Source organism: Dendropsophus ebraccatus, chromosome 10 (genome assembly GCF_027789765.1).
Source record: "Dendropsophus ebraccatus isolate aDenEbr1 chromosome 10, aDenEbr1.pat, whole genome shotgun sequence".
In the NCBI taxonomy this organism is placed as follows: domain Eukaryota; kingdom Metazoa; phylum Chordata; class Amphibia; order Anura; family Hylidae; genus Dendropsophus; species Dendropsophus ebraccatus.
In genome coordinates, this window is record NC_091463.1 from 51,746,590 (window position 1) to 51,774,369 (window position 27,780).

The 27,780-nt window shown below is 40.7% G+C and overlaps 1 protein-coding gene across 1 annotated transcript in view; it reads right to left on the bottom strand.

Annotated features, from left to right (window-relative positions):
• The window catches only part of THOC2 (THO complex subunit 2), a 105,598-nt gene that overhangs the window by 72,078 nt on the left and 5,740 nt on the right, over window positions 1-27,780 (bottom strand). The window contains exons 2-14 of the mRNA XM_069986777.1: window positions 26,012-26,067; window positions 22,055-22,146; window positions 20,496-20,547; window positions 20,064-20,134; window positions 19,652-19,773; window positions 16,097-16,230; window positions 13,196-13,362; window positions 13,016-13,108; window positions 12,253-12,408; window positions 3,583-3,755; window positions 3,017-3,212; window positions 1,497-1,538; window positions 550-680 (exon numbers count right to left, since the gene is read on the bottom strand). Coding sequence (XP_069842878.1) covers window positions 550-680; window positions 1,497-1,538; window positions 3,017-3,212; window positions 3,583-3,755; window positions 12,253-12,408; window positions 13,016-13,108; window positions 13,196-13,362; window positions 16,097-16,230; window positions 19,652-19,773; window positions 20,064-20,134; window positions 20,496-20,547; window positions 22,055-22,146; window positions 26,012-26,067 — 1,485 coding nt within the window. The remainder of the gene's footprint in view (window positions 1-549; window positions 681-1,496; window positions 1,539-3,016; window positions 3,213-3,582; window positions 3,756-12,252; window positions 12,409-13,015; window positions 13,109-13,195; window positions 13,363-16,096; window positions 16,231-19,651; window positions 19,774-20,063; window positions 20,135-20,495; window positions 20,548-22,054; window positions 22,147-26,011; window positions 26,068-27,780) is intronic.

A 27,780-nucleotide genomic window follows, 5' to 3' on the forward strand; every position in this document is an offset into this window, starting at 1 on the left:
AGGGGTATATGTCCACGTAGCAAGCTGTATAAGAATGTGTTCCTATTGTCATACAAAGAACTGTGGCTAAAGCTTGGCTATCTGAACCATCTTAAAGTGGGCTCTGAAATCACCTAGAAGGGCAGGACTGAAAAATATGCTAGTGTACGCACCTATAGGCTTGTCATCTTTTTTGTGAGGTATGATATGCAGATATGCATTATTTGTACAGAGTAAAAGCTCATTAAATATGGACAGCAACAAAGCTGTACAGTATCAGTCAATTGCTCCCTTGGCATACACCTCAGCAAAGTAAGTCCGGAGGGGTGAAAGGGGGCAGGCCTTACCCTTGCATTACACTGCCTACCTGCAGGATTTACAAAGACTTTCTGGTAACAGGTGGATATATAAAGAGTGTGTTTATGGAGGCATATTGTATGGGGGAAGAAAGCATAAGGTAGGTGGTTACTGTGTGTTGCAGAGAAAAGACATTATGCAAAAGCCAAACTTCTAGGGCATTTTAAAGGCAAATAAACTAATGTGGCACAAATCCTCACACTGTCAACTTACCTGTATTGGTATGGAAAGGTTTTGATCATGCCCCATAGTTCCTCAGACATGCATGCATTACAATCCATTAACGTCAATGATGGAAGTAAAACTTGGTCTGTGATGCTTAGATAGCAGCTGAATAGGATTTCCTGTAGCAAATAAAAAAACATCGGATGGATGAGAAACAATGACAACGGAAACCTTTTTGTTTGTTTACATCAGCCGTCTCGGGAAAGAAGGGTAAGATGGAGAGAAAAGCTCTCACACAGTTGTCTGCGTCTTTAGCAGAAAGCAGAAGCTCAGAACTGGGAGGCGACTGAATTGATAACAACAAGTATGGAATGAATTATTAATCTCCCCATGGGCAGCAACAGATGAAAAGTTATGTTTCAGTGGAATACCCCTTTAATAATATAAAGTTTCTCTGCTTAGTAAAACTACATTATGTTTCTCCATACCCCTCCAATCCCCCAACAGAGTGCAAAACAGAGTTTTCATTCATATAATGGCATCCTATTGAGAAGCACGTTACACAACACTCTGCCTTCTCAATAGCTGTACACTGTGCTAAAGAAACAAGCACAGGCAATGTGAAGTAGTATAGTCACATGCTCCTCCATCTGCCATCTATGGGAAGCTCCATTCTACCACAAACATGGACAAGAGGGAATCAGCAGGGGTATGGAGCTGCAGAATCAAGCATCACCAAACCGAAAAGGAAAAATCATTTTTGAAGTAAAAATCTGTACTTAATTGCAGAAAAAAAATTAAACTACAGAAGGTGACCAACTCATTTTAGGTAATTTTCCCATGCTTGCAGCATTTTGTAATTGCTTGCATCCACTGACTTGATATAGAAATAAATTGTGTGATATGAGGACATTTAGATTTTCACAAGGTTGTTCCTTCTGTAGTTTTCTCAGACATTACTTTGTTACAATAAATACTTCATGTTGTGGACTTACCGTTTTCTCTTTATCATCTACTTTACTTGAATCAGACTGGAACTGAGAAAAAATTAAATAAAATTACATGCTTTGCATTTGACTGTTGGGTAGAACATGACAGCCAAAACACAATCCAGATTTTAACTAATAAAAACGCTTTAAATATTACTTTGACATTAACTAGACCAAAAGATAAGCACAGGTGCTGAGGTGGAGAAATATTCATTATAAGCAGTTCAGCACTGAAGCAAAAAAAAAAAAAAAAAAGGTGTTCCCTGTCTGAAGACACATCACACTGATCGACTGATAAAATGCCACATGAGAACATACGTTGCAAATAGGAAAATAAGTTCTACATTGCCAGGATAGAAAACCCACGGAAATAGATAAAAATTCACACAGTTGGAAGTTTGATGATCGACACATAGAACTTGGAAATGCCCACCGCTCTGCCTGTATTCCTCATAAAACAAAAATTTTAGTGAATTGTGAATTCCTCAAATATTCCACCTGGAAATCTATAAATAAGTGACAAACTGGGTGTTACAGTTAGAGATGTGTCCCTACATAGTCTGTGTATTCACACAGTTCTTTATTTTTTAGGGTACAAACCCACACACCGTATACACAGCAGATACGCAGCAAAAACGCAGCAGATTTGAAGCAGATTTGGTGGTGCAGATTTGATGCTGTGTCCAGTTATTTAGATCTAATCTGCTGCGTATTTGTTGCGTATTTGCTGCGTATCGCAGCAATAAATAAGTTGTGTATACGGTGTGTGGGTTTGTACCCTTAAGCACTTTTTTTCACTTTGTGTTTTAATGAATCGATAATAAAGAAAGTGCTGGGTTTCAGTGCATGTTTATGTAGCATTTTGTTCACTACCGGGACAGTGGTTTGTCTGTGCACCTAGAGAATAAAAGCGGATTCACAGGATTGTTACAACATGACAACTGAGCATCTCTTTATAGGGCAAAATATACATTGCTGCTGAAAATATACATGCTGAGAAAACAGCAGTGTGCACATATAACAACCAGTTATACTACACTAACAGCGACATACATTTACATGCAGTCAGGTTGTAGTACATATACGTATAGAAATGATGCCCTGATGGCTTAAAGTGACACTGTCACCCCCTTTTTGCATTCTGACTTCTCTACACAGGTGCAAAGGGTAAATTTAGCAGTTTTCATACTTCATGGTGCTTATTCAAGTAAAAAGTGATCTTTTATCAACTGCAGTTTGTGCTCAGTGGGTAGGGCTTCACGGCAACAGGACCACTTAGCCCCGCCCAGGCGTCACACCCCCTCAGTGATGTCATCGTTGCATAGGCCTCGCCCCCTCAACGCCCACTGGTATGGGCCGTCCTAGAGGGGGTGGGGCCTAGACCTCTAGGCCAGCATGTTCCAGTGGCCGGCGAGGGGGCGGGGCCTATGCACCGATTATAGCAATTTAGGGAAATTAATTGAACACAAGCGAAAAGTGGAGGTATTATTCCCAAAAAACAATGAAATTGAAGGCAAGGCACAAACCTCTTTCATAAAAGCTTTGCCCAGTCTGACAATTTTTGCTAGCAAAATTGGATCATGTGACAGGTGTGGCCCAAGGAAACACAGCATGCTGAAGACATCTCTTCGTAAATCTTCAAAACACTCCACTGGCTTAGGGGCTTTCTTGCTGCTCAGAGAGAAAACACAAGATCCCTTGGCACCTTTGGGTACTCCCACCCTAGAAGACAATATAAAAATGCATTACATGCAAAATCTACAGGACATGGAAAGATAGACACCGGAGTTCTCTTATATTGGTAACCCAAAACAATAAGAAATATATAAGTCTTTATTCAGGATTTTTTGCAGCAGCTCTATACCATTAGAGTGAATGAAGCTTAATCGTAATAGCCCAGACAACCGGACAATAAGGGTGGTGCTGCATTTACCAGAAAGTAGCTGTGTTTTTTTCTAATGCTGAATGCTGGGCGTAGTGGTGAACGGCACTTTTTATTACTTGACAGAACAACTTATTTACAGATACAGAATGGAAGACAAACAGTTTATTCAGAATTTATTGGCTCCAATAAGATGAATAGTGTACGTACCTTCGATACAGGGGCTCTATAGTAACATGGATAAGGTGACACAGTGCTAATGCAATAGGCTTATGCGAGGTGGCATAGAAGGGAGGCATCTGATCCATTATGTTTTGAGCATGCTGCCAGTCTCCAATCTTTAGCAGTGCTTCAAGTAACCCAAGCTTCTGGTTGTCAGGAGCCTGAAAACAAATTAAAATTACAACAATAAATAACATGAACCATGCAAGAGAGTGGTTTACCTAAAGATGTTGTCTGGGGAACACTCAGACTCTCACCACTGCCTAACCATGCCATAAAGCTAACATTATGAACCAGGGAGCGGACTGCGCTGACACATCCTCTCCCGTTCATTCTCCTGATCAGTACGGGTTTCAGACCCGGACATGTCTAAAGTTTTCCCAGACAACAGTGGCACTTTAAACAAAATTAAACCCCAACCCACCCATTTACGATCTTATGGCCGTCAGTTATTGAAAGTGTATGATCAGGATATGTTCAAAGCTTCAGTAGTGGTGGAAGCAGGCAGAACCCTGACAGAAAGACACTGCTGTCAATAATACACAACATGAAGGCTTATTCAGAGTATAAAGAATTGCGTTTGGTTGAGCTTTACTATTACTCCAACCAGACCACCAAAAATGTCCAACTGGGTCACATATAACTGTAGTCTGGTTCCATTTTCTGCAGATGCAGAGACAGATGGCTTTGGCCCCGTGCACACAGAGTAAGAGCAGCAAAATTGCCCACCTCCCAGAGGCTGGCGGCATTCCGCTGCGGGCAATTCCTGGCTTTCTGAACCAACATTACAGCTCAGATGCACCAACATAAATTAAATAAATAAATAATAAAAAGTACCAAAACACACAAATGTGGATGTTCTATTATGTTATGTCTTTGTAAATGTACGCCTGGTGTCCCATATACCATGTGTTTTGTGTTAATGTTGCCAGCAGAGTTTTTATGTTTTATAAGTTATTTACTGCTGATACAATGCAGGAGTAGTGAATATTTGTTGTGGAGTGCTGAGGAGTGGAAGGTGCTGGAACAGAAGCTGTATGATCTGGGCAGGTGAGTGTGACACTCACACTGCTCATCCAGCAACATAAAAAAAATTATACTGAAATGTCCTTTTAGATCTTAAACTGGTGTCAGAAAGATATACACATTTGTAATTTACTTCTATTTGAAAATCTCAAGCCTTCCAGTACTTATCAGCTGCTGCATGTCCTGCAGGAAGTGGTGAATTCTTTCCAGTCTTACACTGTGCTTTCTGCTACCACCTCTGTCTGTGACAGAAACTGTCCAGAACAGTAGACATTTTCTATGGAGATTTGCTACTGCTCTGGACAGTTCCTGTCACAGACAGAGGTGGCAGCAGAGAGCCCTGTGCCAGACTGAAAAGAATACACCACTTCCTGTAGGACGTACAACAGCTGATAAGTACTGGAAGATTTTTAAATAGAAGTTACAAATCTGTATAACTTTCTGAAACCAGTTGATTTAAAAAACAAGTTTTTTTTTTCCCACTGGAACACCTCTTTAACCCCTTAAGGACAGAGCCCAAAATGGCCTTAAGGACCGGGACAATTTTCAATTTAGCGTTTTCGTCCTCGTCTTCTTTTTCCAGCTACTAAGCCATGTGAGGTCTTGTTTTTTTCAGGTACAGGTAAAATTGCCTTTTGATCTACCATACCATGTATGATGGAACCCCCAAAATATAATTTATGGGGTGAAATTGAGGGGAAAAATACAATTCTGTTTACGTAATGCACTTTACGGTAAAACTGACATGATATCTTTATTTTATAGGTCAATCTGAATACAGTAAAACTTTTTTTCGCAAATAGCTGTGATTACAATGGCCCTATTGAATTTCTATTTTTCCACGTACGCGGCTGTATGGGGTGTCATTTTTTGCGCCATGATCTCTAGTTTTTATTAATACCATATTTGTGTAGATGAGATTTATTGATCACTTTTTATTCATTTTATTTAAAATAAAATGTAATAAAAATAATCAATCCTGGCATTTTTTTACCACTTTTTGTTTACGCCGTTCACCGTGCGGGAACAATATTGATTTATTTTATTAGATCGGAATGATTACGCACACTACAGTATATTATATATTTATTTCTTTTGTGTTTTATTTATAAAATGGGAAAGGGGGTGATATAAACTTTTATTTAGGGAGAGGCTATGGTGTGTTTTTTTTTTGTTTTGTTTTTTTACACTTATGACCCTTTAACATTTTTACATTGGATTTCTTACACTGATTATTGCTATGCCATAGAATAGCATTGATCAGTGTAATCTGCGATCACTGCATAGATCCTGCCTGTGCAGACTCTATACACTGACCGCCGATCTGACTGTCCATTCCATGTCCATTCTTCAGCACGAAGAGAGGAGGCTGGCGGGATTCCGTGGCGGAGAATTCCAGTTTTGCTCTGTGTGAATGGAGCCTAAAAGGTGGAATAAAATCTCACAAGACTTATTTCTTTGCCAAAAAGTTAATACAAAAAACATCTGAAAAAACTTTGCGAATTACAATAGCTTTCCTGAAAAGTAAAAAGGGCATCAAAACAACATGTCAGCACGAGTAATAAATATGCTGGGACATTTAGAAATAATGAACATTCTTTGTAAGTTAATAATTTTACCGCTGAGCATATAATCAAATTATGCTGCTTTCAACAATAAAATATGAATTAGAATTTTGGTTCTGCTCATTTGCGCTGCCTCTTGAGTATCGTTCTGCAATTTTATTTACATTCAAGGCACTAAACTAAACAAACCATGAAATCATTTTGCACAATCCAATTTAAAAGAAAACTTAAGGAAAAGTATCGGAATAATACCAAGAACATAAAACACTACAGGCAAATGGAATGCATATAATTGAGGCTTTGTTTGCATATAACCGGTGTCATTAGCAAAGACAACCAAAAGAATGGAGGAGAATGAATGAGTACCCAGAATTAAAAGCAGAAAGGACGTTGTTTTACAATTACAATGTCATTTCACCATTTCTCATATGAGAGAAAGGAGAAAAAAAAAAAAAAAGACGAATTTACATCAATTTACCTTCCCTGTATTCATCCCCTCCTTGTATATCCACCTTCCATGTATCCATCCCCTCCTTGGTTGAACTTGGACATGTGTCCTTTTTTCAACCATATTAACTATGTAACTACATTTTGAGTCCTTTCATTATTGCAGCTGGGTCTCACTAAACCAAAGCCTCTTTAACCCCTTCACATCAGTAATCTGTATATATGCGTTCCTACACTGACGGGGGCTTTGTGATGAGAGGGAGATCGCTGCAGGGAGAGCCCGCAGCCGACTCTCATTAACCCCTTAAACGCCATGATCTACAGCGATCACAGCATTTAAAGGTGCTCAGTGACAGATCAAGCATCTGTCACTGAGTGATCGGGACCCTTCGCAGGTGCCGAAAGGCGGGGGTAAGCTCCGTCCTGTCGGATCCGCGATCCATGTGTTGAGTCTGCTCTCAGGCAGGCTCTATACATAGATTGCCGATAACACTGATCTATGCTATGGCATAGCATAGATCGGTATATGCAATCTAATGATTGCATATTTGACAGTACATAAAAGTGTTTGAAAAAAATAAAAAAGGGTAATAAAAAAAGTTTTGAAAAGTATAAAAAAAAACCTTATAAACCCCCTCCCAATAAAAGTTTAAAAGACCCCCTTGCCCATTATAAAAATATAAATAAATAAAAACATATTACATATTGTAGCGTGTGGAATTGTCCAATCTATTTAAATATAACATTATTGTTCCCGCACGGCGAACGGTGTAAGTGGGGGGGGGGGGGGGGACACGCACCAGGATTGCTGATTTTATTAAATTAAATATCACAAAAAAATTAATAAAGAGCAATAAAAAAATTTGTTACACCAATAAGATATTAATAAAAACTAGAGATCATGGTGCAAAAAATGACTCCTGAACCAGCCCTGTAGGTGGAAAAATAAAAGCGCTATGGCTCTTAGAAGGCGAGGAGGAACATTGCATTAATGAATTAATTATATGAATTATATGAATATAATGAATTATATTTACACCCTGTGGCCGCCTCAGGGAGTTCAGAGGGGGGCCGCGCGGCGACCGGGAACGCGGCTATTAGCGGGCACGGTACGATCGCCGTGCCCGCTGATAAAGTAATCAGATGCAGCTGTCAAAGTTGACAGCTGCATCTGATTACTTATGCAGGCCGATCGCTGGTGGTATAGTAGTGGTAATTTCACCACACATTGAATTTTTTTTTTTTTTTTGCAGTGTACTTTATGAAAAAATTCAGTCTGTCATTGCAAAGTACAATTAGTGTCGCAAAAAGTAAGGGCTCATGTGGGTTTCTAGGTGGAAAAAATGCAAGTGCCATTGGCTTTTAAGCACAAGGAGGAAAAAAAACTAAGTGCAAAAATGCAAGTTGGCTCTGTCCTTAAGGGGTTAATTTCACCCGGACTTTTGTGCATCAAAGGGCTCTGTCTTGAAGGGGTTAAAATATTTTCCTTTAAAATCAACTGGTTTCAGAAAATTCTACAGATTTGTAATTTACTTCTATTGCCAGTCTTCCAGTACTTACCAGCTGCAGTATGTCCTGCAGGAAGTGGTGTATACTTTCCAGTCTGACACAGTGCTCTCTGCTGATATCTCTGTCCTAGGGTGGGTTCACACTACGGAATTCTCGCGGATAAACTCCGGTGTCTATGGAGCCGGCGGAAAGGCGCGCATCCGTGAGCGCGTACAGCCGGCGGAATTCTGCAGAGTTTATCCGCGAGAATTCCGTAGTGTGAGCACACCCCTAGACAGGAACTGTGCAGAGCAGCAGAGAATCCCTATAGAAAACCTCTCCTGCTCTGGACAGTTTCTGTTATAGACAGAGGTGCCAGCAGAGAGCACTGTTTAAGATAGGAAATAAAACATTTTCTATAGGAGAAACAGCAGCTGATAAGTATGGGAAAACTTGAGATTTTTAAATAGAAGTAAATCACAAATCTATACAACTTTCTGAAATCAGAAGATTTGAAAGAGAAAGATTTTCGCTGGAGTACCCCTTTAATAAGATCATCATTGGGACTGTCCTGTGGTAATCCATTATTGATGGCCAACCGTAAACAGGGTATGTACATAAAATAGTAAGGCATCCACCACACACAAATGAGGAACTGTGTCTAAGGACTTATTCCCATTTTCCATGTTTCATGGACGACACAGAGGTGAAAGGCCTGTAGAGGAACCCCCAACCCCCACCCCAAGCGGCAGCATCTCCAATATAATGCTGGGACCAGGAAAACTGTATAAATATGTGCGACGCTGTAATGACACAGTTTACCAGCTCCCAGCATCATAGTGAAGATGCTGCAGTGTGGGGAAGGGGGGGGGGGGGATTCCACATCTGTGTCGTCCGTGAAACACGGAATGTGATGTGGGAATAAGGCCTTAAACTATCCCAAAAGCCCACCAAACCTAGACAGCTATGAACAAATTAATTACAACAAAACATTGTAGCCTATTTCCAAATACACAAGCCATTCTCTCATGTAAGAAAAAAAAGAGTAAAAAACACCACTACAAAAGACAACCCAATACAAATTATCCACCGAATAGCCCAACAGCAACATTATTATTTTTTATAAAGCTCCCTTACTTGCAGAACACTATACAATAGATAAGGGTAACAAACAGGAACACTACAAGATCAAGAACACATTACATGAAGGGAAGTGGCAGACTGGTACATGAGGGACGATGACCCTGCCCGCGAGGGCTTACAATTTATTCCCTGTACTTAGGCTGCACAGTAAACGTAATAGCAGGTCCTGAGGGCCTAATTTGTATTCCACTATATAACGTAAAAGAAGAATTTCAAGCAGGGAAACTTTTTTCAATTCTTTCGGTGGAAGGCAGATTTTATTTGAAAATATCATTGAGTCTATGGGACAGGCGGAACTTCAAGTTAAGTCTGGCACCCGGCCTCCGCTTGAAATTCTGCCACATATTCTGTAGTGGGAACATACCCTAATAAGCAATATCATAAATAAGACATCCTAATAGGATGTTTAACTTCCTTTGAGAGCAGAAAAAAGCAGAAGCACTAAAATTACTGGATTTTTTTTTCTTTAAAGGGGTTATCCAGCGCTTCAAAAACATGGCCACTTTTCCCCCTACTGTTGTCTCCAGTTCAGGTGCAGTTTGCAATTAAGCTCCATTTACTTCAATGAAACTGAGTTTCAAAACCCCACCCAAACTGGAGACAACAGTCGGGGGAAAGTGGCCATGTTTTTGTAGCGCTGGATAACCCCTTTAAGACCAGTCCATTCAGATGCTATGCAATTTCCTGGCCAATTGAGCATACATACAGTGGAGGAAATGTTGCACATGAACATGTCCTAACAGACTACAGTAAGAGTTGAATCAAGTCACTTCTGGCTAAGGGAGGCTCATCCCTATTTTAATAGCAGACACAACTGATAGACAGGAGTGGAGTTCTAGACTGAGTAGGTCGAAGGTGAAAATCCAAAGTAATAGAATAGGTACCAGAAACAATGCAAGAAGTCATCCCAAACACTTTTTTCTACAAGTACGCGATTGTTTTTGCGCTACATATGGATTTGTTCAGATCCTAGGATAACCAAATTTACACTTACACAAGCTAAACACAATGGTGGACTTGCACTCCCTGACCCGTATAAATAGTAGCTCACAGCATTAGCTACCAGGGTACTAGTTGGTTTTCAGTATTCATCCTCCAAATTATAGGCTAAACCGGAATTCTTTATTTTAAAATATGCTCTCCCCAACTTACTATGGGTTAGGCCTATGTAGCGGACAAACATTTAGACTATGCACTTGCCTTTGACTATGTGTACTACCCTCTCAATATTTCATACACATACTGTAAGGCCATATTGTTTACACCAAATGTTGCAAGCATCTATCACGCCTATCACAGACAGTCCTAATTTACCTCAAAGTCAGCATGGAACAGACTTTCTGCTGAATCTGTGATCCCAGAGCCTAGTCACACACCTAAATACAATTTGCAATATATACAGAAACAACATTATTGAACCTCTGCCCAAAAGCTTAAAGGGGTTTTCTGATCTAACCCCTAGACGACCTAGGACGTACTGGTACGTCCTGAGCTATGAAGCCCGCTCCGGAGCGGAGCGTGCTTCATAGCAGGTGGGGGCCGGCTGCAATCAACAGCCGGCACCTCACCGTTAATGACACGCTGCAGTGATCGCGCTGCAGCGTGACATTAACTCCTTAAACGCAGCGATCGCGGCACGGCCGCAGTGTTTAAGTGTAAGTAACAGGGGGAGTCCCCTGTCACTCACCGATCGGGACCCATGCAGTGTGACTGGGGGGGTCCCGATCGTTAAAACGGACCGCCTCCTCTCTCACCTGCCTCCGTGCGGTCCGATCGGCGCTCTTGTCAATGAGCCTGCACAGGCAGGCTCAATCAGCAGAGCGCCGATAACACTGATCAATGCTATACCTATGGCATAGCAATGATCAGTGTAGAAAATAAAACTAACGTATGTACAAGTCCCCCAAAGGGACTTAAAATCACTATTACCCTACCCCAAAACCCCTCCCCCAATAAAAGTTTAAATAACCACCCTTTCCCATTATATAAATAAACATATAATATACCGTAGCGTGCGTAATTGTCCGATCTATTAAAATATAAGAAGCGTCATTGCGAACGGTGAACGTCAGACAAAAAAAAGGGGAAAAAGTGCGCGGATTACCGATTTTATGTTACATTACATATAAAAAAAAAAAAATTATAAAAAGTCATCAAAAGGTCCGATCTTCACAAACATGGTATTAATAAAAACTAGAGATCATGGCGCAAAAAATGACACCCCATACAGCCTCGTAGGTGAAAAAAATAAAACTGTTATAAGCGTCACAATAGGCCCATTTTATTAATAATTGCAAAAAAAGAGGATTTAATTAAAAAAATATATATAACAGAATCTGTGTAAACCTGCATATGGTTGTGTTCGGACTGACCTATAGAATAATAGTATCATGTCGCTGTTACCATATAGTGCATTACATAGACACAGGAACCCCCCAAACGTTACCATATTGCATTCTTTTTTAATATTTTACCTATTTATATCTTCATAAATAATATATTTGGGATTCCGTCATACATATTATGGTAGAATGAAAGACGCCATTACAAAGTACAACTATTCCTGTAACAAACAAGCCATTACATGGCCTTGTAGATAGAAAACTTAGAGTGCTAGAGCTCTTAGAAGGGGAGGAGGGAAAACCGAAAGCGCAAAGATCAAAATTTGCGCGGCCCACTGGGTCATTTTGGGCCTGGCCCTCAAAGGGACTTGTCTCCTATCTACAGGATGGGCACCTTTTAGGTCACAGGTGTCAAACTCAGGCCCTCCAGCTGTCACAAAACTAAAACTCTTTGGCTGTCCAGGTATGATGGAAATAGTAGTTTTGCAACAGATGGAGAGCCTGAGTTTGACACCCCTGTTTTAGGTTTGCTGCTGACTTAGTATCCCCCATCTAAGGCTGTATACTGCCTGCACTTTTTTTTTTTACTCCATTACATCTGCATTTTTTATGTTCAGAAATGTGAGCTGCCAATTTATAAGTTTTACCTTCTCTGCTTTTTCCTCCTCTTTTTCTTTTTCCTTCTCTTTATCTTCTGACTTATCAGATGAAAGAACCACCATAGTCAACTTTCTTACAATCTGTTTTGCTTCTATAACTTCCCTTTTGTGTTCTTCAAGAATGCTGTTGTCTAATGGCAGAAGCTAGAGAGAAAACAATAACAAAATACTTAAAATCCATGTACATCTGCAAGGCAATTTTACATTGTTTGCAAATACAGAAGACAAAACTTCAAGAAGACTATTAGACCAAGTTCACACTGTGTTTGCTTAAGGCCTCCTTCACATGTCCGGAAAAGTCACCCGGATTTTCTTTCAGGAAATCCGGACGGATTTCCGGACGCATAGACTTTCATTGGACACGGACACCCTTCCGGAATTTTTTCCGGCCGGCCAGCCCTGTAGTACCGGGCACAGTGTGCGGTGCAGCGGCGGGGGGGGGTAAGGTCCGGGCTCCGGCCAGAGTGCAGGTACGGGTCCGGGGCTGGCTCTCTATCCGGAATCGCGGGCACTTTCCTGATATACATCAGGAAAATGCCCATGATTCCGGCGCTCCCATAGACTTCTAGGACAGGATCTAAAAAATCCGGTCCTATTTTCCGGAAGGGTGTCCGTGTCTAATGTTAGCCTATGAGTCCGGAAATCCGGACAGATTTTCCGGACGTGTGAAGGGGGCCTAACAGTTTTCATGACTGAATTATAATACTATGTCTCACAAAAAAATGAGCATTAAGAACTCTTCTGGACTTACATGCACATAAAGGTCATCCAGGTCAATTAAATTCTGTTGTAAAAGAACAGCAGCAACTCTGTACAAAGAAGTAGGCGTCTCTCCATTAGGCTCCTGCAAAGATAAAGCATTTGTATAAACATAAAAAGACAAAGTCAATCACTGCACTTACAAACATTTCCCAGGAACCATGTGATTTACCTGGTAAAACTTGAATTTGAATCCAAGGATGTGGCACAGTGTCTGGAGTTCACACATACCCATATAGGATTCAATTAATGGAACAAAAAAATCATCATACTGTGGTCTGCATTCATATACTTCCAAGATGATATCCAACACTCTATTTGGATCAAGGTTAAAACATCCTAAGGAGGAAAAGAAAGTTTGTCTGTTTAGAAGATACTTAAAGGGGGAACGCTGGACAGGGAAAAATATTTTTTTATTTAAACACACACTGAAATTTCTATAGCTGTCTCTATATAATGTATTACCATGTCTGCACAGTTCTGTCACACTGGCAATTCACTGACATCGAGGGTGAAGGAAACTGGCTTCCCTGCAATCCACTCTGTCTCCTGCTCCCTATACTCTCCCTCCTCAGGAGATGAAAATCATGTGACCTCTGTCTCACATTCAGATTGTTTGCTGAGCACAGACTGAGGATGCAGAGGTGACAGGGTTGGGAGAAACAGGATGTTCTGGATCATAAACATTACTGGGAAATGTAGTGTGATAGCAGTGTAGGAAAGAGAAACAGCAAGAGATATGAAGCAGGCAGAAAACTACATTAGAGGAGCGGAACTACTGTACAAACACATGAGGAGTGTCAAAGGGAAACATGAGGAAGATACTTGTACTGTTCGGAAGGTTTGGAAACAGTTGGTTTGAAATTAGGCCCAAGTCAGTTTCATATAAGTAGTAGTATGTTTTTCTTTATTTTATATGCAAAACGTTAATAAAAACAAAGATACTTCAAGGATTTCTTTTTAATAATTCTTCAAGGACAGAGCTGTACAATGCAGCTATGACATTGGGACAAAGCAATGGCAACTACATTAAGCTACCATATAGTGTGGCGCTACCATAAAATAAACTGGGAAGGTGACTGAGCGTAGGTGGTAATAAGACCTTTCATTCAGGCTGCTGCTCTGCACCACATGTAAAGCCAACACAGCAGCTCTGGGAGAAAAGATGGACAGCAGGCCTCAGCAAACGGGATTACTCAGATTATAGTCTACGGTGCATAAATGGTAGTTACTATAACCAAAAAGCAATCTGCAATGTAATTATTTTTATTGACTGCTGCCGATGTCCCTGATGTCCAGTTATTGACATCCCAACACCTTAGAGCATATGCAGGGCTGAGGTCAACCTTGCCGTCATTACAACAAGAAAAGGCCAAAAAGGGAGCCTTTAGGAGTTTTAATACTTCGGTCCTTTCCTTCCAGTGTCAGCATGAAAACAAATCACTGGTAATGCTTAATCATTGATTGATAGATCGGCACAAATAGATTTTGGCGTCCGATTTATAAGGTTAGAGGTCAGGCAAATTAATATCTATATTCTCTAATCTAATGGTAAGTGCATGTATAATAATCACTGCAATAAATCAAAATTAAACAACAACTCTGATGCTGCAATTAAAACACATTACAAAGTTATACTATGTACTATGCCTCAATTACCTCCTTTTATTTTCAAAGTGTATTAAAGTAGCAGTTTACAAAAAATTTTTATCTCTGACCGTCCCTAGTGCCGGCCGCCCTCTGCCGCGTCATCAGCTGTTCAGCCGCGATTGGCTGAGCACAGTTATGCTCAGCCAATCGCGGCTGAGTAGCTGATGTCGCGGCAGAGGGCGGCCGGCACTAGGGACAGTCGGAGCGGTTCGGCTGGCCGTCCGAAGATGACATCATTGGCACAAGATGGTGGACGAGGGTCGGCAAGAGGCAGGTATGTATAGAGCACTACACTTCCGGGTCTGGTGTGGGTGGGGGGGAAACACTGGGAAGGGGGCGATTCACTAACATAACATACATTACAAAGTTGTATAACTTTGTAATGTGTGTTATTTAGTGAATAATTGTTTAGCGCCGCACTACCCTGTACTTTGCAATGAAACTTAATTTTTCCATAAACTATGCTGCAAAACCGGGAAAAAAAGTACATTTTTATTTTGGAGAGTTTTAGGTTAACTATGTGCCCCCTGTGGTAAAACTGACATGTCTATCAAGCTATGTTCTTCAGGCTAGTACGATTACAATAGGGAACTTATATAATTTATTTTATTTGACTGCTTTTAAGAAATTTAAACCTTATTTTAAAAAAACTAAATGTGTTTAAAATTGTTTTACCATCCTTCTAACACTTTTATTTTTTGGTCTATAGGGCTATTTGAGGTGTCATTTTTGCGCCATGAATTGTACTTTCTATCAGTAGCTTGATTGTGTATTTGCAACTTTTTGATCACTTTATATTACAATATAAATTTTATGAATGTTAGAAATGTGAAAAATGGGCAATGCACTTGGACAGTTTTTATATATTCATAAAATGGGAAAAGGAGGAAACATTTTTTTTTTAAGTCCCTGGGGGACTTCTATAATAAATGCACTGATCTCTCATAGAGATCAATGCTGTACATATGTTCTGCATTAATCTCTGAGATTAGTGCTTAATTACTAAGGGCTGCTGAAGCTGTTGTAATAAAGTGCCGAATCAGAATCAGCGTCGGTTGCAAATAGGCCCGACAAATAGAGATAGCCCATCCGTGATAAGTACCCGAAGACTTGGGATTTTTAAATAGATGTCAATTCTCTGGGGTAGCATTTAAGAATGCTGCAAAAAGCACCTTACAAAAATAATAAAACAAAAAAATACATATGTGGCATCTGCCAATTGAAGACAAGGCAGGGATGCCAAACCTAATTATTCACTAAAGATTATTTCACATACCCATAGCTACGTGGATAAGGGCACTGGATTCTATAAAGACAGAGTCACACCTAGACTGTAATTTCAGAGGAAACGTGCAAATAAACATTAACCAGAACTATTCATGGGGGGAAAAAAAAAAAAAGAACATTAAGAAACCTGCCATACCAATTAAAGACTTGATATTCTCCAGGATTAAATCACTTGTTATACTCCCCGACAGATCTTGTCCAAGCTCTGAAATTAATTTAGCATATCCTTCATTTTCTTCTCTTAATAAATTGAATTTCTGCTGTTTATAACTGCAAAAGAAGAAAAAAAAAACACCTTTTTATATCAGTAAATTGCATGTCCTAAGAGACTGTATAGTTACAATAGGAATCTGAATGTAATGAAACTAGAGGCACAAAAGAAACAGATAGTGAACACAAAGAGCCAGTAAGTGCACAATGTGCCAAACACTGTGAATCTCCTAGTCCCATCTGCCAAAAGGCACTTATAGGGGCATTACCAGGCAGTCAGATGATATTTGCCTGGGGAGACTGTGTTGTCAACACCAGAAAAACAACAGATATGCCTACACTTAGGCCAACTCTGCTCTATGTGAATATTTCCTTCTGCTTTTATTTTACAGGTCACAAAGGGAAAAAAAAAAAACACAACAATCAGGGTGATTGAAACTCATGATCTGAGGTATGTTCACATTAGATGCTATAGCTTTTATGCCCTGTTTATAAGTTGTTTAACACTGCATAAAATCTACAGTATGTACATTAAAAGTGAACATATAAGTGATCTCCAGCATCTTCCTTACCGAGGCTTTTTTGGCTTCGTTTCAGTGAAAAAATAACCAATCTTTTTCCTAAAGTGAAACAATCAGCAAATTGTGCTGATATGGTTCCCAACAGCACATTATAGATCTACTGTGCAGCTTTTGGAGCATACCAGCCTCGGCTGCAGCAGTAGCTTTACAAAGGGGAAAGAAAATCTTTTATTACGCCACAAGATCGGGAGAGGGGTGGAAACTAGTCTTCTGGGTGGGGAGCCGCCCTTGACTAGTCACAGCTCTCTGCCAGTCAGCAGAAAGACCCATTAGTGGTCTCTCTGCCTGTCAATCATCCCAGCACTGCAGAACCCTATGACTAGTTACAGGCGGCTCCCCCCAGATGACTAGTTGCCGCCTCTCTCCTGGCCTCGCACAGCGTAATAAAACATTTTATCCCTTTGTAAAGCTACTAATGCGGACTGGTAGCCTTGGGAAGCTGCACAGAAGATCTATACTGTGCTGCTGGGAACCATAAAAAAACTAAGCTGATTGGTTCTCTTTAAAGGGCAACTGTAATGTTTAGTGGGTGGCAGGATACACCATCAAAAAAACTGCCATGGCACCCCAGCCGTGCTTCCGTCCTGCCCCCAATGCAGGCACGCGCCAGATACAGATTCCTACCAGCAGCACAGATGCTTGCAATGCAAACAATCTGTATGTTGCATGTGCCTGCATCGGGAGCGGGGTGGGAGCGTAGCGTCAGGATTTTTGAAAGAGTCTCCTGCTGCCCGCTTAACATTATAGTTGCCCACCACATACACAATTCAATGCGAAACCACCATGAAATGCACAGGATTTCATCAAGAGCCCTGTTTGTCCATCAAGCAAGCAAAGGGCAGGGAATCATTGCGCGATAGGCCCTTGGGACCCCAAGCCATGCCTCTTTGACATTTCAGTGAGTGAGTTTTGTCTGGTACAGGTCTAAATGAAGTCCGGCACCAAGTCTAACATTTTTTTCAGGCTGAGGGAGTCATATTCACATGTCCCAGCATCTACGCAGCGCCACGTCCCGCTCCTGGACCCTGCCAGCTGTCTACTTAGCTCCCTGCCAGCTACTCACATGGATGCCCCTCTCAGCTAGTCAGTGACTGGGGTGGGACTAAGCTGCAGTCACTGATAGGGGGGTAGGGGTGTGGCAAGAATACTATTCTTCTGCATATTAGGAGTAAGGCTAAACAAAATGATGTAAGTCTATTTCTTACACAGAGGAGGGAGAGAAGGCGCTGCATTCTTCCAATTGGTACAGGTCTGGACCAAAGAAAACTTCTGACATGTAAAAAGTTTTCCCAAATGAGAGTGATACTTTAGGCACCAGTTAAGACCACCTGTCCATATGGATGCTATAAAGATCTTAGTATCTCCCAGTATTAGCCCAAGAAACTTCCTTTCTAGCAGACTTAGGGCCCTATTACACGGACAATTATCGTGCAAAAAATCGTTAAATCGTTTGAATTTAAACGATAATCGTTCTGTGTAATTGCAGGCAACGATCGAAAAAGTCATTTGTATGTCGTTGATCGTTGATTTAGATCTGAACCTAAAATTATCGTTAATCGTTCACTGTATTTCCACGTTTGTTCTCTCAAGTTCCGTGTTTTTTCACTGATCGTTCAGTGTAATAGCACATTGTTCATTGTTTTTCTGGGATCAGAACGAATAAACGATCATATTAACGATCGCAATAACGATCATAGTAACGATCGTAACTAACGATTATAGCTCTGTGTAATATCGTTTGCGATCGTTTATCATCGTTAAAAATCTCTCAGTATAATAGGACCCTTAGCTTAGCTTTGTATTACAATTCACCTGACTGAAAAGCAGCTGTTCTTTAGTGAAGAGGCGGCGTTCGCATATGCAAGAATCGGAAGTGATGGCCTCCCCACAAACAACTGTGCAGCTTATGGTTAATGCCATGAAAAACAAACGTATTATTAAATCCAAGGTGACTTAACAAAAAAACGAGGCCAAGAACAGTCTCCTGAACTGCAATGGTCATTAAAGGCGAATCTACTGTATGATCTTACAACAGCAGCTATTATTCCCAGCGCTCTAATAGCAATAAATCAACTGCAGCTTATTTCGGTCTAATCTGTGGTAAAGCCCAGCTCATAAATCACAGAAGTTGTATGAGATCTAATGTCAGCTATAGAAGACATCCCCAATCACACAGGTTATTTAATAAGACTGGTTAATCATGCTTGTAACTATTAAAAAAACAACAACAAACAGTCATTTTCAATACTACAGCTACACCTACAAGCTAAGAAAGCTGCATAAACCTAATTTACACTTCTAGGCATCAAAATAAATAATGGAAATAGAAGCCTTGAAAACCTCAATAACCAGAGAGCCAACATCCAAGCCCATATGCTGTGACGGCTTATGCACAAATTCCCACAATTGTAGATTTTTAAAAAACGTGGATTTTAGATTTTTACTTTCTAGCATTAGAAAGAAGCTACAAAGTCACAGGTACAGCCTGCCAGGGACTTTGAGCCATCTCGGAAGGGGGTTCAGAGCAGAGACAGAAAAAACAGTTTAGACTCCGATTTCTTTATCTTCAGCACAATGCAACAGGAATAGAACTGGGGGAAGGAGAAGGCATACATAGTAACAAGTGTGAATTGCTAGTTTCACCATGGGCAGCAACATAGGAAAGGTTATGTTTGAGTGTAATGCCCCTTTATTTAATCGGCATGTATAGGTTTGTAAAATATTATGACCAGCGTAGACTAGCAAGCAGCAATTAAACAGAAAGCAAAATGGGCAAATAATTCAGATGTGTACTGATGGCAAAAGATGCAACAATGGCTACTGGATCACAAAACTATTCCGGCAGAAATGCCTAACATGACAGGTATGAATATAGTTTCAAAAGGTTATTATCTACTCACAAAAGTTTGGTCTTTATTTTTACAGATTTCTGATTGAATTGCTGAGACTGCTTGATGAGTCCTAATGATTCCAGTGTTTCAGGATCCAAGCGTTCTTTTAGGATGGTGTCGGATATTAGATACTGTGAAAAACAAGACACAGTAAAAATGTTAAAAAAGTTCACATTTCATCCTATCCAATCTAAGAAAGCCTAAACATTATTGCAGAGTTATGAAGTCGTAAAAAGTAGGCGCAATTCCTACAGACACACACTGGACAGTTATTTAAAAAAACAAAACAAAAAAAAAAAAACACTATCCTAGAAATGCTTGTAAAAGGTCATAACATCTAACACACTAAAAGCAGAAAACATGAGTACATGCAGGGAGAAGCGTTTGCACCTCTTCCCCAACAAATGCAAAGCCATCTTACCAAACATGATAAGACCAATTGCGTAAAATGATCTCTCCTCCATTTCTCTTCTAGACAACTTGTTTCGATATCTATATTAAAAGAATAAAGGAAAAAAAGTCAATTTTAAAATATATTTAGACAATGACTTTTTTTTGTTTTGTTTTTATAATGAGACCCAAAAATGTGACCACTCTTGCCTCTTCATGGTTTACACGTGCCCATACTTGCTATGGTTGTACTGTGTGTAGTGGTGGTGTAATGCACTGCAGCACTCTCCAATTTGATAGTGGCGGCGACAGCATGTACAGGCACATGTAAAGATTGGAGAGGCTGCAGGGAGTTCAAATCTTTTGGAAATTACTCTTTTCTATTACTACCTCTAAAAAGAAACGTAAAATAGAAATATTTCTATCTCTTTATTACATTAAACAATTCTATGCCAAAACTTACCCAAAACACAAAACACGTCTGCTAGAATTGAGGGCATGTCATCCCTTAAGTCCTGGTAGGAAAAAAAAAAACAGCACTTTATGTATTTTGTATACACAAACAAAATAAAATTAAATAAAATTAAATAAATAGGGCCGGTCCATTTCAGACTGCCCCTTTTTGTCTGTCCCACAAAGGAACATTTTTCCTTTGCAAGACAGACAAGGGTGTAGTCTACTAGTCATTCCATTTTGACCTGCAGGACACACATGCATAGTGGACTATACTTGTGTCCCACAAGAAAAAAAGAAAGCTTGCACTGCCATGCGGAGGGGGAATCTATTGAGGTGTGGTAAGCTGAATTTTCCTACCTATATACCAGCAGACAGATTACACTTGGATTATTAGAGCCTATGAGTATGTTGCAGTATATGGCTGGACGATTATCGATTATGTACCACTTTGCCTATGGAAATTTTTTGTTTATATTACCTAGTGGTGCAATCCATTTATCAAACTTTCAACCGGTTCCTGCCATTTCTCGATCTGCAGTTAGGCCCACTCGGTGCACTGGGAGTGGGCCGAGCGCCCCTAGTTCACATATCTCCTACCCCGGGTGATATGCCTTCTTTACGATTAAAGGGGTACTCCAGGGAAAAGCTTTTTCACAGTAATTGAAACACATAACAAACTTATGTAACTTTGTAATTTGCTTCAATCCCCTATCTGCCCCCCTTCCTTTTCTTTTCTCCTCTCTACCTCCCACCGAGAAGTGAAGTAAACTCATTCTTACCTAATGATTGTTGACCCCAGGAAGCAATTTTGTGATAATGACATCATCAAGAGTGAGGCGGGTCTAAGCCCTGTTAAGCCAGCCTCCCTTTGTCAAATGACACAGGTTGCTCAGCTCTGATTGGCTGAACAAGCTGTAAGCCATCTAACAGTTTTGCAGAGTCTGTTAGACATGACAGGAGACAAAGTGCATCATGGGAAAGCCCAAACCAGGAAGATAAAATGAAGCCATCAACTGGAGAAAACACGAAAAATTCAAACGAAGACGGACTCTGGAGGGATGGTAAATGTAAAAACTATGTTTGATTGTGTTTTTTTTTTTATCAGTGCCGGAGTACCCCTTTAAGTCTGGCCGCATAACTAAGAGGAAGAAACCGGGAGGCAGTTTGAAAAATTAACTGCGACACCAGGATCTATGCTAGGGTGCTGTTCTCTGCTATCCTGTGTGTCAGTGGGCAGGGGAGGTCAGTTCTGTGTCCTGCTGGATGTCCAGCTGCTCCTGGATATGCGATCTGCAGGGGGAAGCCACTGACAGCTGACTCCTCCTGCTGGCAGAACACAGAATTTTTTTTTTTTTAAATCAAATTTACAATTGAAAAAAAAAAAAATAATAATAATAATCTAATTGTGAGACCCTCAGAGGTGAATTAATTGAATTTAAATAATTGCTCAGCCCTAGTTGGAATACTTTGACAGAATTCTAAAGCATACCGGAGTCAAAGACTCAAAGTGTTATGTAAATGAAGCATTAATGCAAATGTGTAGAAGAAAACAAACCTGATACTTACTATAATATCTGACAGCACTCCAGAGGCTTGATCATGCTTCAGATTTCCTTTAATTACATGACAGGCAAGCTCATAAAGAACCTGCTGGATATCTAATACAGATAGAAAATACATTTAGTGTTATATATTATATAGTGCACGAGGAGGAAATTATTGTGAGGATCAAGTACATTCCTTTAAAAAAAACTTTGATAAAAAGGTTCTTAGTACAGGGATGCGCAGCATTCAATAAGCTTCAAACCCTTACAAGAGCCAGATTCATTTAAGTGGCCTATTAGCAAGTAGCACCATCAACAACCAAAAATAGCCCCAAAGTCAATCCACTAGTGTTGAGCGGATCTGTCAAAATGTTCGGGTTTGGCAACATAACCCGAACCCAAACGCTCTGCTAATCACCAGTAGCAAATTTCAATGTGCCTTGGCAACCTGGCACCTTACATTTTACATAACACAGATCATAATATCCTACACATCCACATCGTGTGTACATGCACAGACCACAATACATTACATGAAGAGATCCAGCAATCTGTGAATACTGTCGGCTAAGTCATTACATTAAAGGGGTAGTGCAGCATTTCTCTTTTTCTGCTTAAAGCGACTCTGTACCCACAATCTGACCCCCCCCCCCCCCCAAACCACTTGAACCTTCAGATAGCTGCTTTTAATCCAAGATCTGTCCTGCAGTCTGTTCAGCAGGTGATGCAGTTGTTGTCTTAAAAAACAACTTTTTAACTTACAGCCCAGTGCCTTACGGGCGTGGCTTAGAATATCTGTGCCCTAATTATGCACCACCCCTATGTCCCTCCTTCCCACCCTCTTCATCATTAGGAATGCCACTGGAACATTTTCTTCACGATGAACATTTGCACAGGTGTCTTAACGATCCAGCCCATGTGCCGGGCTGACACAGGTGGGGAATAGTAGGCAATCTGCCTGAAGCATTCCTGATGAGGAGGAGGGCAGGGAGGAGGCATAGAGAGGTTGTGCCAACCTAATGCATACACAATCTAAGCCACTCCTGTAGGGCACGGGCTGCCAGTTTAAAAGTTGTTTTTTAGAACAATAACTGCATCACCTGCCAAACAGACCCCAGGACAGGATCTTGAGCCCTGATTGGCTGCGCTTACTGGAAGCCATGTGATGCGCTCCAGCCAATGAAAAGGCTGCCGGAGTGCATGCGCACCAGCATCCTTTTCTCTCCCATTTACTGCACCCGGAAAGGAGTACGGCAGCCAAAGATGGCGGAGATGCGGCTGGATGGAAATTCAAATGGCAATCGTCTCCAGAGGGATGGTAATTATATATTCTGTGTGTGTCTGTGTTTTTATGTCTTTTTTTGGGAGGGGGGGGGGGCACCCTATCCCTTTAAGCTTTATAATAACTCACTGAAACAGTTATTCATAGAAGTCAACCTGACAGTGTATTGTATCGGAGATCAGGAGATCACTGGTGAAGGTACTACTGCTCTGGACAGTTTCTATCACAGACAAAGGTGGAAGCACCGTGTCTCACAGGAAAGAACAGACCGCATCCTGCAGGACATACAGCGGCTGATAAGTACTGGAACACCTGAGTACCCCTTTGAACAGTGTATAATAATTAAATATATATTTGATAAAAATATATTTTGTATTGTAAAGTGCACAATTGGCAAGACTAGTTGCTTGGAACTGTCCAAACAATATTGTTCCTGCACAGTCAACAGTGTAAAGAGTCAGGAATGCAGATTTTGTCACATAATATATCAGAGGAAGAAAAAAAAAAAAAAAAAAAAAAAGTAAAAAGCAATCAAAAATCCCCATCTACACTTATATGGTACCATACTAGTCACAGGCAGGCAGCTCCCCGCCCAGATGACTAGTTGCTGCCCCTCTCCCATCTGATTAAAACTACTTTTTTTTCCCCATGTAAAGCTACCACCGGATAGGCAGCTGGTAGCTTCGAGAAGCTGCACAGTAGATCTATGGTGTGCAGCAGGAAACCATTTCAGCACAATTCCCTTTTAAAAAAAAAAAAAAAAAAAAAAAATGCAAAAATTTAAACTGTCCTTGTCCTGGGGTTATCAGGCATTAGAACTGCTGTTGTATAGAAAATAATAAAAGGGCCTATGCTTACCTCTCTACACTCCTCTGGTGTCCTCCTGCAGTGTCTCCGGGCTCCCAGCTGAACCCTGCCGCCACCACTTCTAAGCCGAATTCGTCTCAGGAGTCACAGGCCGCTTGGTCAATAACTGGTAGCGGCGCACTCCCATCTACAGTCAGTGATTGGCTGAGTGTGTTGCCACTTCCAATTTCACCTCGGAAGTGGCGGTGGCTACAGTCAGCGCACAACACAGGAGACACTGCAGGAGGACACCAGGGGAGTGTGGAGAGGCTCTTTAATATTTTCTATATAACAGCAGGTATATATTTAAAGTTTAGCCAGACAATCCCTTAACCTCTTAAGGACATAGGACGTACCGGTACGTCCTATGTCCTCACTTGCACTTCAAAGCGGGGCCGCGCGGCGGCCCCGCTTTGAAGTGCCGCGATCCCGGGTGCCGCGTGTAGCCCGGGACCGCTGCTATTAGCGGGCACGGTCTGATCGCCGTGCCCGCTAATTAGCTAATCGGAGGCAGCTGTCAAAGTTGACAGCTGCCTCCGATTACCGGAGGCAACGTTTCCCTGGTGTCTAGTGGGGGAGATCGCTCCTCCGGGACCTTGTCCCGGAGGAGCGATCTCCGTTACTGATGCCGGCCGGAGACGCGTCCAAGATGGCGCCGTCCTCGGCTCGGCACTCGTTCGTTTTCGGCTGCAGCAGCCGAAAGCAAACGAGTGCCGATCTCATGGATCTCTGCAGCATATCTATGCTGCAGAGATCTCAATGAGAGATCCAAGTGTATATACTAGAAGTCCCCCAGGGGGGCTTCTAGTATATGTGTAAAAAAAAAAAAAAAAAAAAAAAAAAAAAAAAAAGTGTTGTTAATAGTAAAAAGCCCCCTCCCCTAATAAAAGTCTGAATCACCCCCCTTTTCCCAGGTTTTAAATAAAAGTAAACAAATAAATAAATAAATAAATAAACATGTTTGCTATCGCCGCGTGCGTAATCGCCCAAACTATTAATTAATCACATTCCTGATCTCGTACGGTAAACGGCGTCAGCGCAAAAAAAAATCCCAAAGTGCAAAATTGCGCATTTTTGGTCGCATCAAATCCAGAAAAAATTTAATAAAAAGCGATCAAAAAGACGTATATGGGCAATCAAGGTACCGATAGAAAGATCAAATCATGGCGCAAAAAATGACACCTCGCACAGCCCCATAGACCAAAGGATAAAAGCGCTATAAGCCTGGGAATGGAGCGATTTTAAGGCACGTATATTGGTTAACAACGGTTTGAATTTTTTACAGGCCATCAGATACAATATAAGTTATACATGTTATATATCGTTTTAATCGTAACGACTTGAGGAACATGCATAACAAGTCAGTTTTACCCCAGGGTGAATGGCGTAAAAACACATTTCCCCCAAATAAAAGAAATGCGTTTTTTTTTCAATTTCACCACACTTCGAATTTTTTTCTGGTTTCGCAGTGTACTTTATGCAAAAATTCAGCCTGTAATTGCAAAGTACAATTAGTGACGCAAAAAATAAGGGGTCATGTGGGTTTCTAGGTGGAAAAATGCAAGTGCTATGACCTTTTAAACACAAGGAGGAAAAACCGAAAACGTAAAAACGAAAATGGGCCATGTCCTTAAAGGGTTAAAGGCCAACGTCCACTGTGTCATTAAGGGATTAAACACTAGAGTGTTTTTTAAGCGTTAGAATGTGTTTCTGCCAAATTGCCATTATGCAGGCTGAAAAATGACAAACAAGCTTCTTAGAGTTATAATGCTATTACTGGGAACAGGTAGTCGCCAAGAGTCTTGTGATTTATACTGCGCTGTCACAACATAACATTTGCTTAACATTTACCTTTAAACGTCACATTTTCTTGTCCTTTTTCACTGAGGCTGCGACACAACTGCACACTGTGGAAATACAGCATTGTAAGTATAAAGTGAGAAATAATATAAACTCAGGATGTCAGTCTCATATAAATAACAAAATTATCAAATATTAATTATTTTTTTTTAAAAGACAGTAAGTGCACATACATTACAGAGGTCTATTTATTCACACATCTCCAGGAGCAATAACACAGAAATTACACAGTGGTCAATTCTAAGCAATGATGCTGTAAATATACTATTTAACACTACAAGTACGTGATAAAAGTGACAGATAATTTATAAAAAGGGGACCAGTAAACGGGGAACAGGTCATAAAGGAAAAACTGAGATTACTCCTTTTCTCAAATCCATTCCTTGCCTAATGCTGGGTTTACACGGAGCGATTATCGGGCAAATTTTTGCGATAACGATTGAATTCGAACGATAATCGTACCTGTAAACGCGGCGAACGATCGAAAAATTGTTCATTTTGAGCTTTTAACAGGTTCTTAAATCGTCGTTTGCAGAAAATTCGCCGATCGTTCCGTGTAAACAGTCGTTCACTAATTTTCCCTATGTGTGAGATAGGCTTAAGCGATCGCAAAACGAATTTTCTGTACGATATATCGTACAGTCTAAACGCTGATCGTTATAAAAAAAAAAATTGTTACTTCAAAATCGTTAATCGTACGATCAGGCGAATTATCGCTCCGTGTAAACCCAGCATAAGGGTCCATTTACACAGAAAGATTATCTGACAGATCTGCCAAAGATTTGAAGCCAAAGCCAGGAGTAGATTTGAAAAGAGAATTCTCAGGCTTTCCTGTATGACCTGATCTCTGTTTATAGTCTGTTCCTGGCTTTGGCTTCAAATCTTTGGCAGATAATCTTTCAGTGTAAATGGACCCTAAATGTGTCAGATAAACCTCTGTGTAAACACACCATATTCATGCTGCGTTTACACAGACAGATTTCTGAAGCCAAAACCAGGAACAGACTATAAACAGTGAACAGGTCATAAAGGAAAGACTGATTTCTCCTCTTTTCAGATCCATTCCTGGCTTTGGCTTCAAGAATCTGTCAGATAAATCTGTCAGTGTAAATGCACCATAAGACTCTGGCTGAGAACCACACCTGTTAGTGGACGTCATTAACCGGCCTGTGGGCAGTAGTGTCGCCACAACAGAGAGACCGGACTGGTCTCAAAATGCGTGTCGCTGGCATAATTCTTTAAAAAAAAATGTATGATATTTTATATCACTATTACCACCTGGACCAGTGGCTGAAGAAGTAGGATCCATCCAACGTCTTCATCCACCAGTATGCCGAGTGATCGGACTCGAGCATGCTACAGTTGCATTCATCTTTAAAAAAGGACAGCACATACCCTCTTTAGCCCTTTTCCTGGATTTATCATGAAACTAAATATAAGACAGCGCTCCATAGCATATTTCAGACACAGCTGAAGTGGTGACAGCACATAAAACTCTCACGTGAGCAGGTTTGTGCTGATGTAATGGTGCGTTTACACAGAGATTTATCTGACAGATTTTTGAAGCCAAAGCCAGGAATGGATTTAAAGAGAGGAGAAATCTCAGTCTTTCCTTTATGACCTGTTCTCTGTTTATATGCCATTCCTTGCTTTGGTTTCAAAAATCTGTCAGATAAATCTGTGTAAACACACCCTTAGGCACAACTACTGATAGCATGTGAATGAGACGCAACTACTCCCCACTAAAGCCCCTATTACAC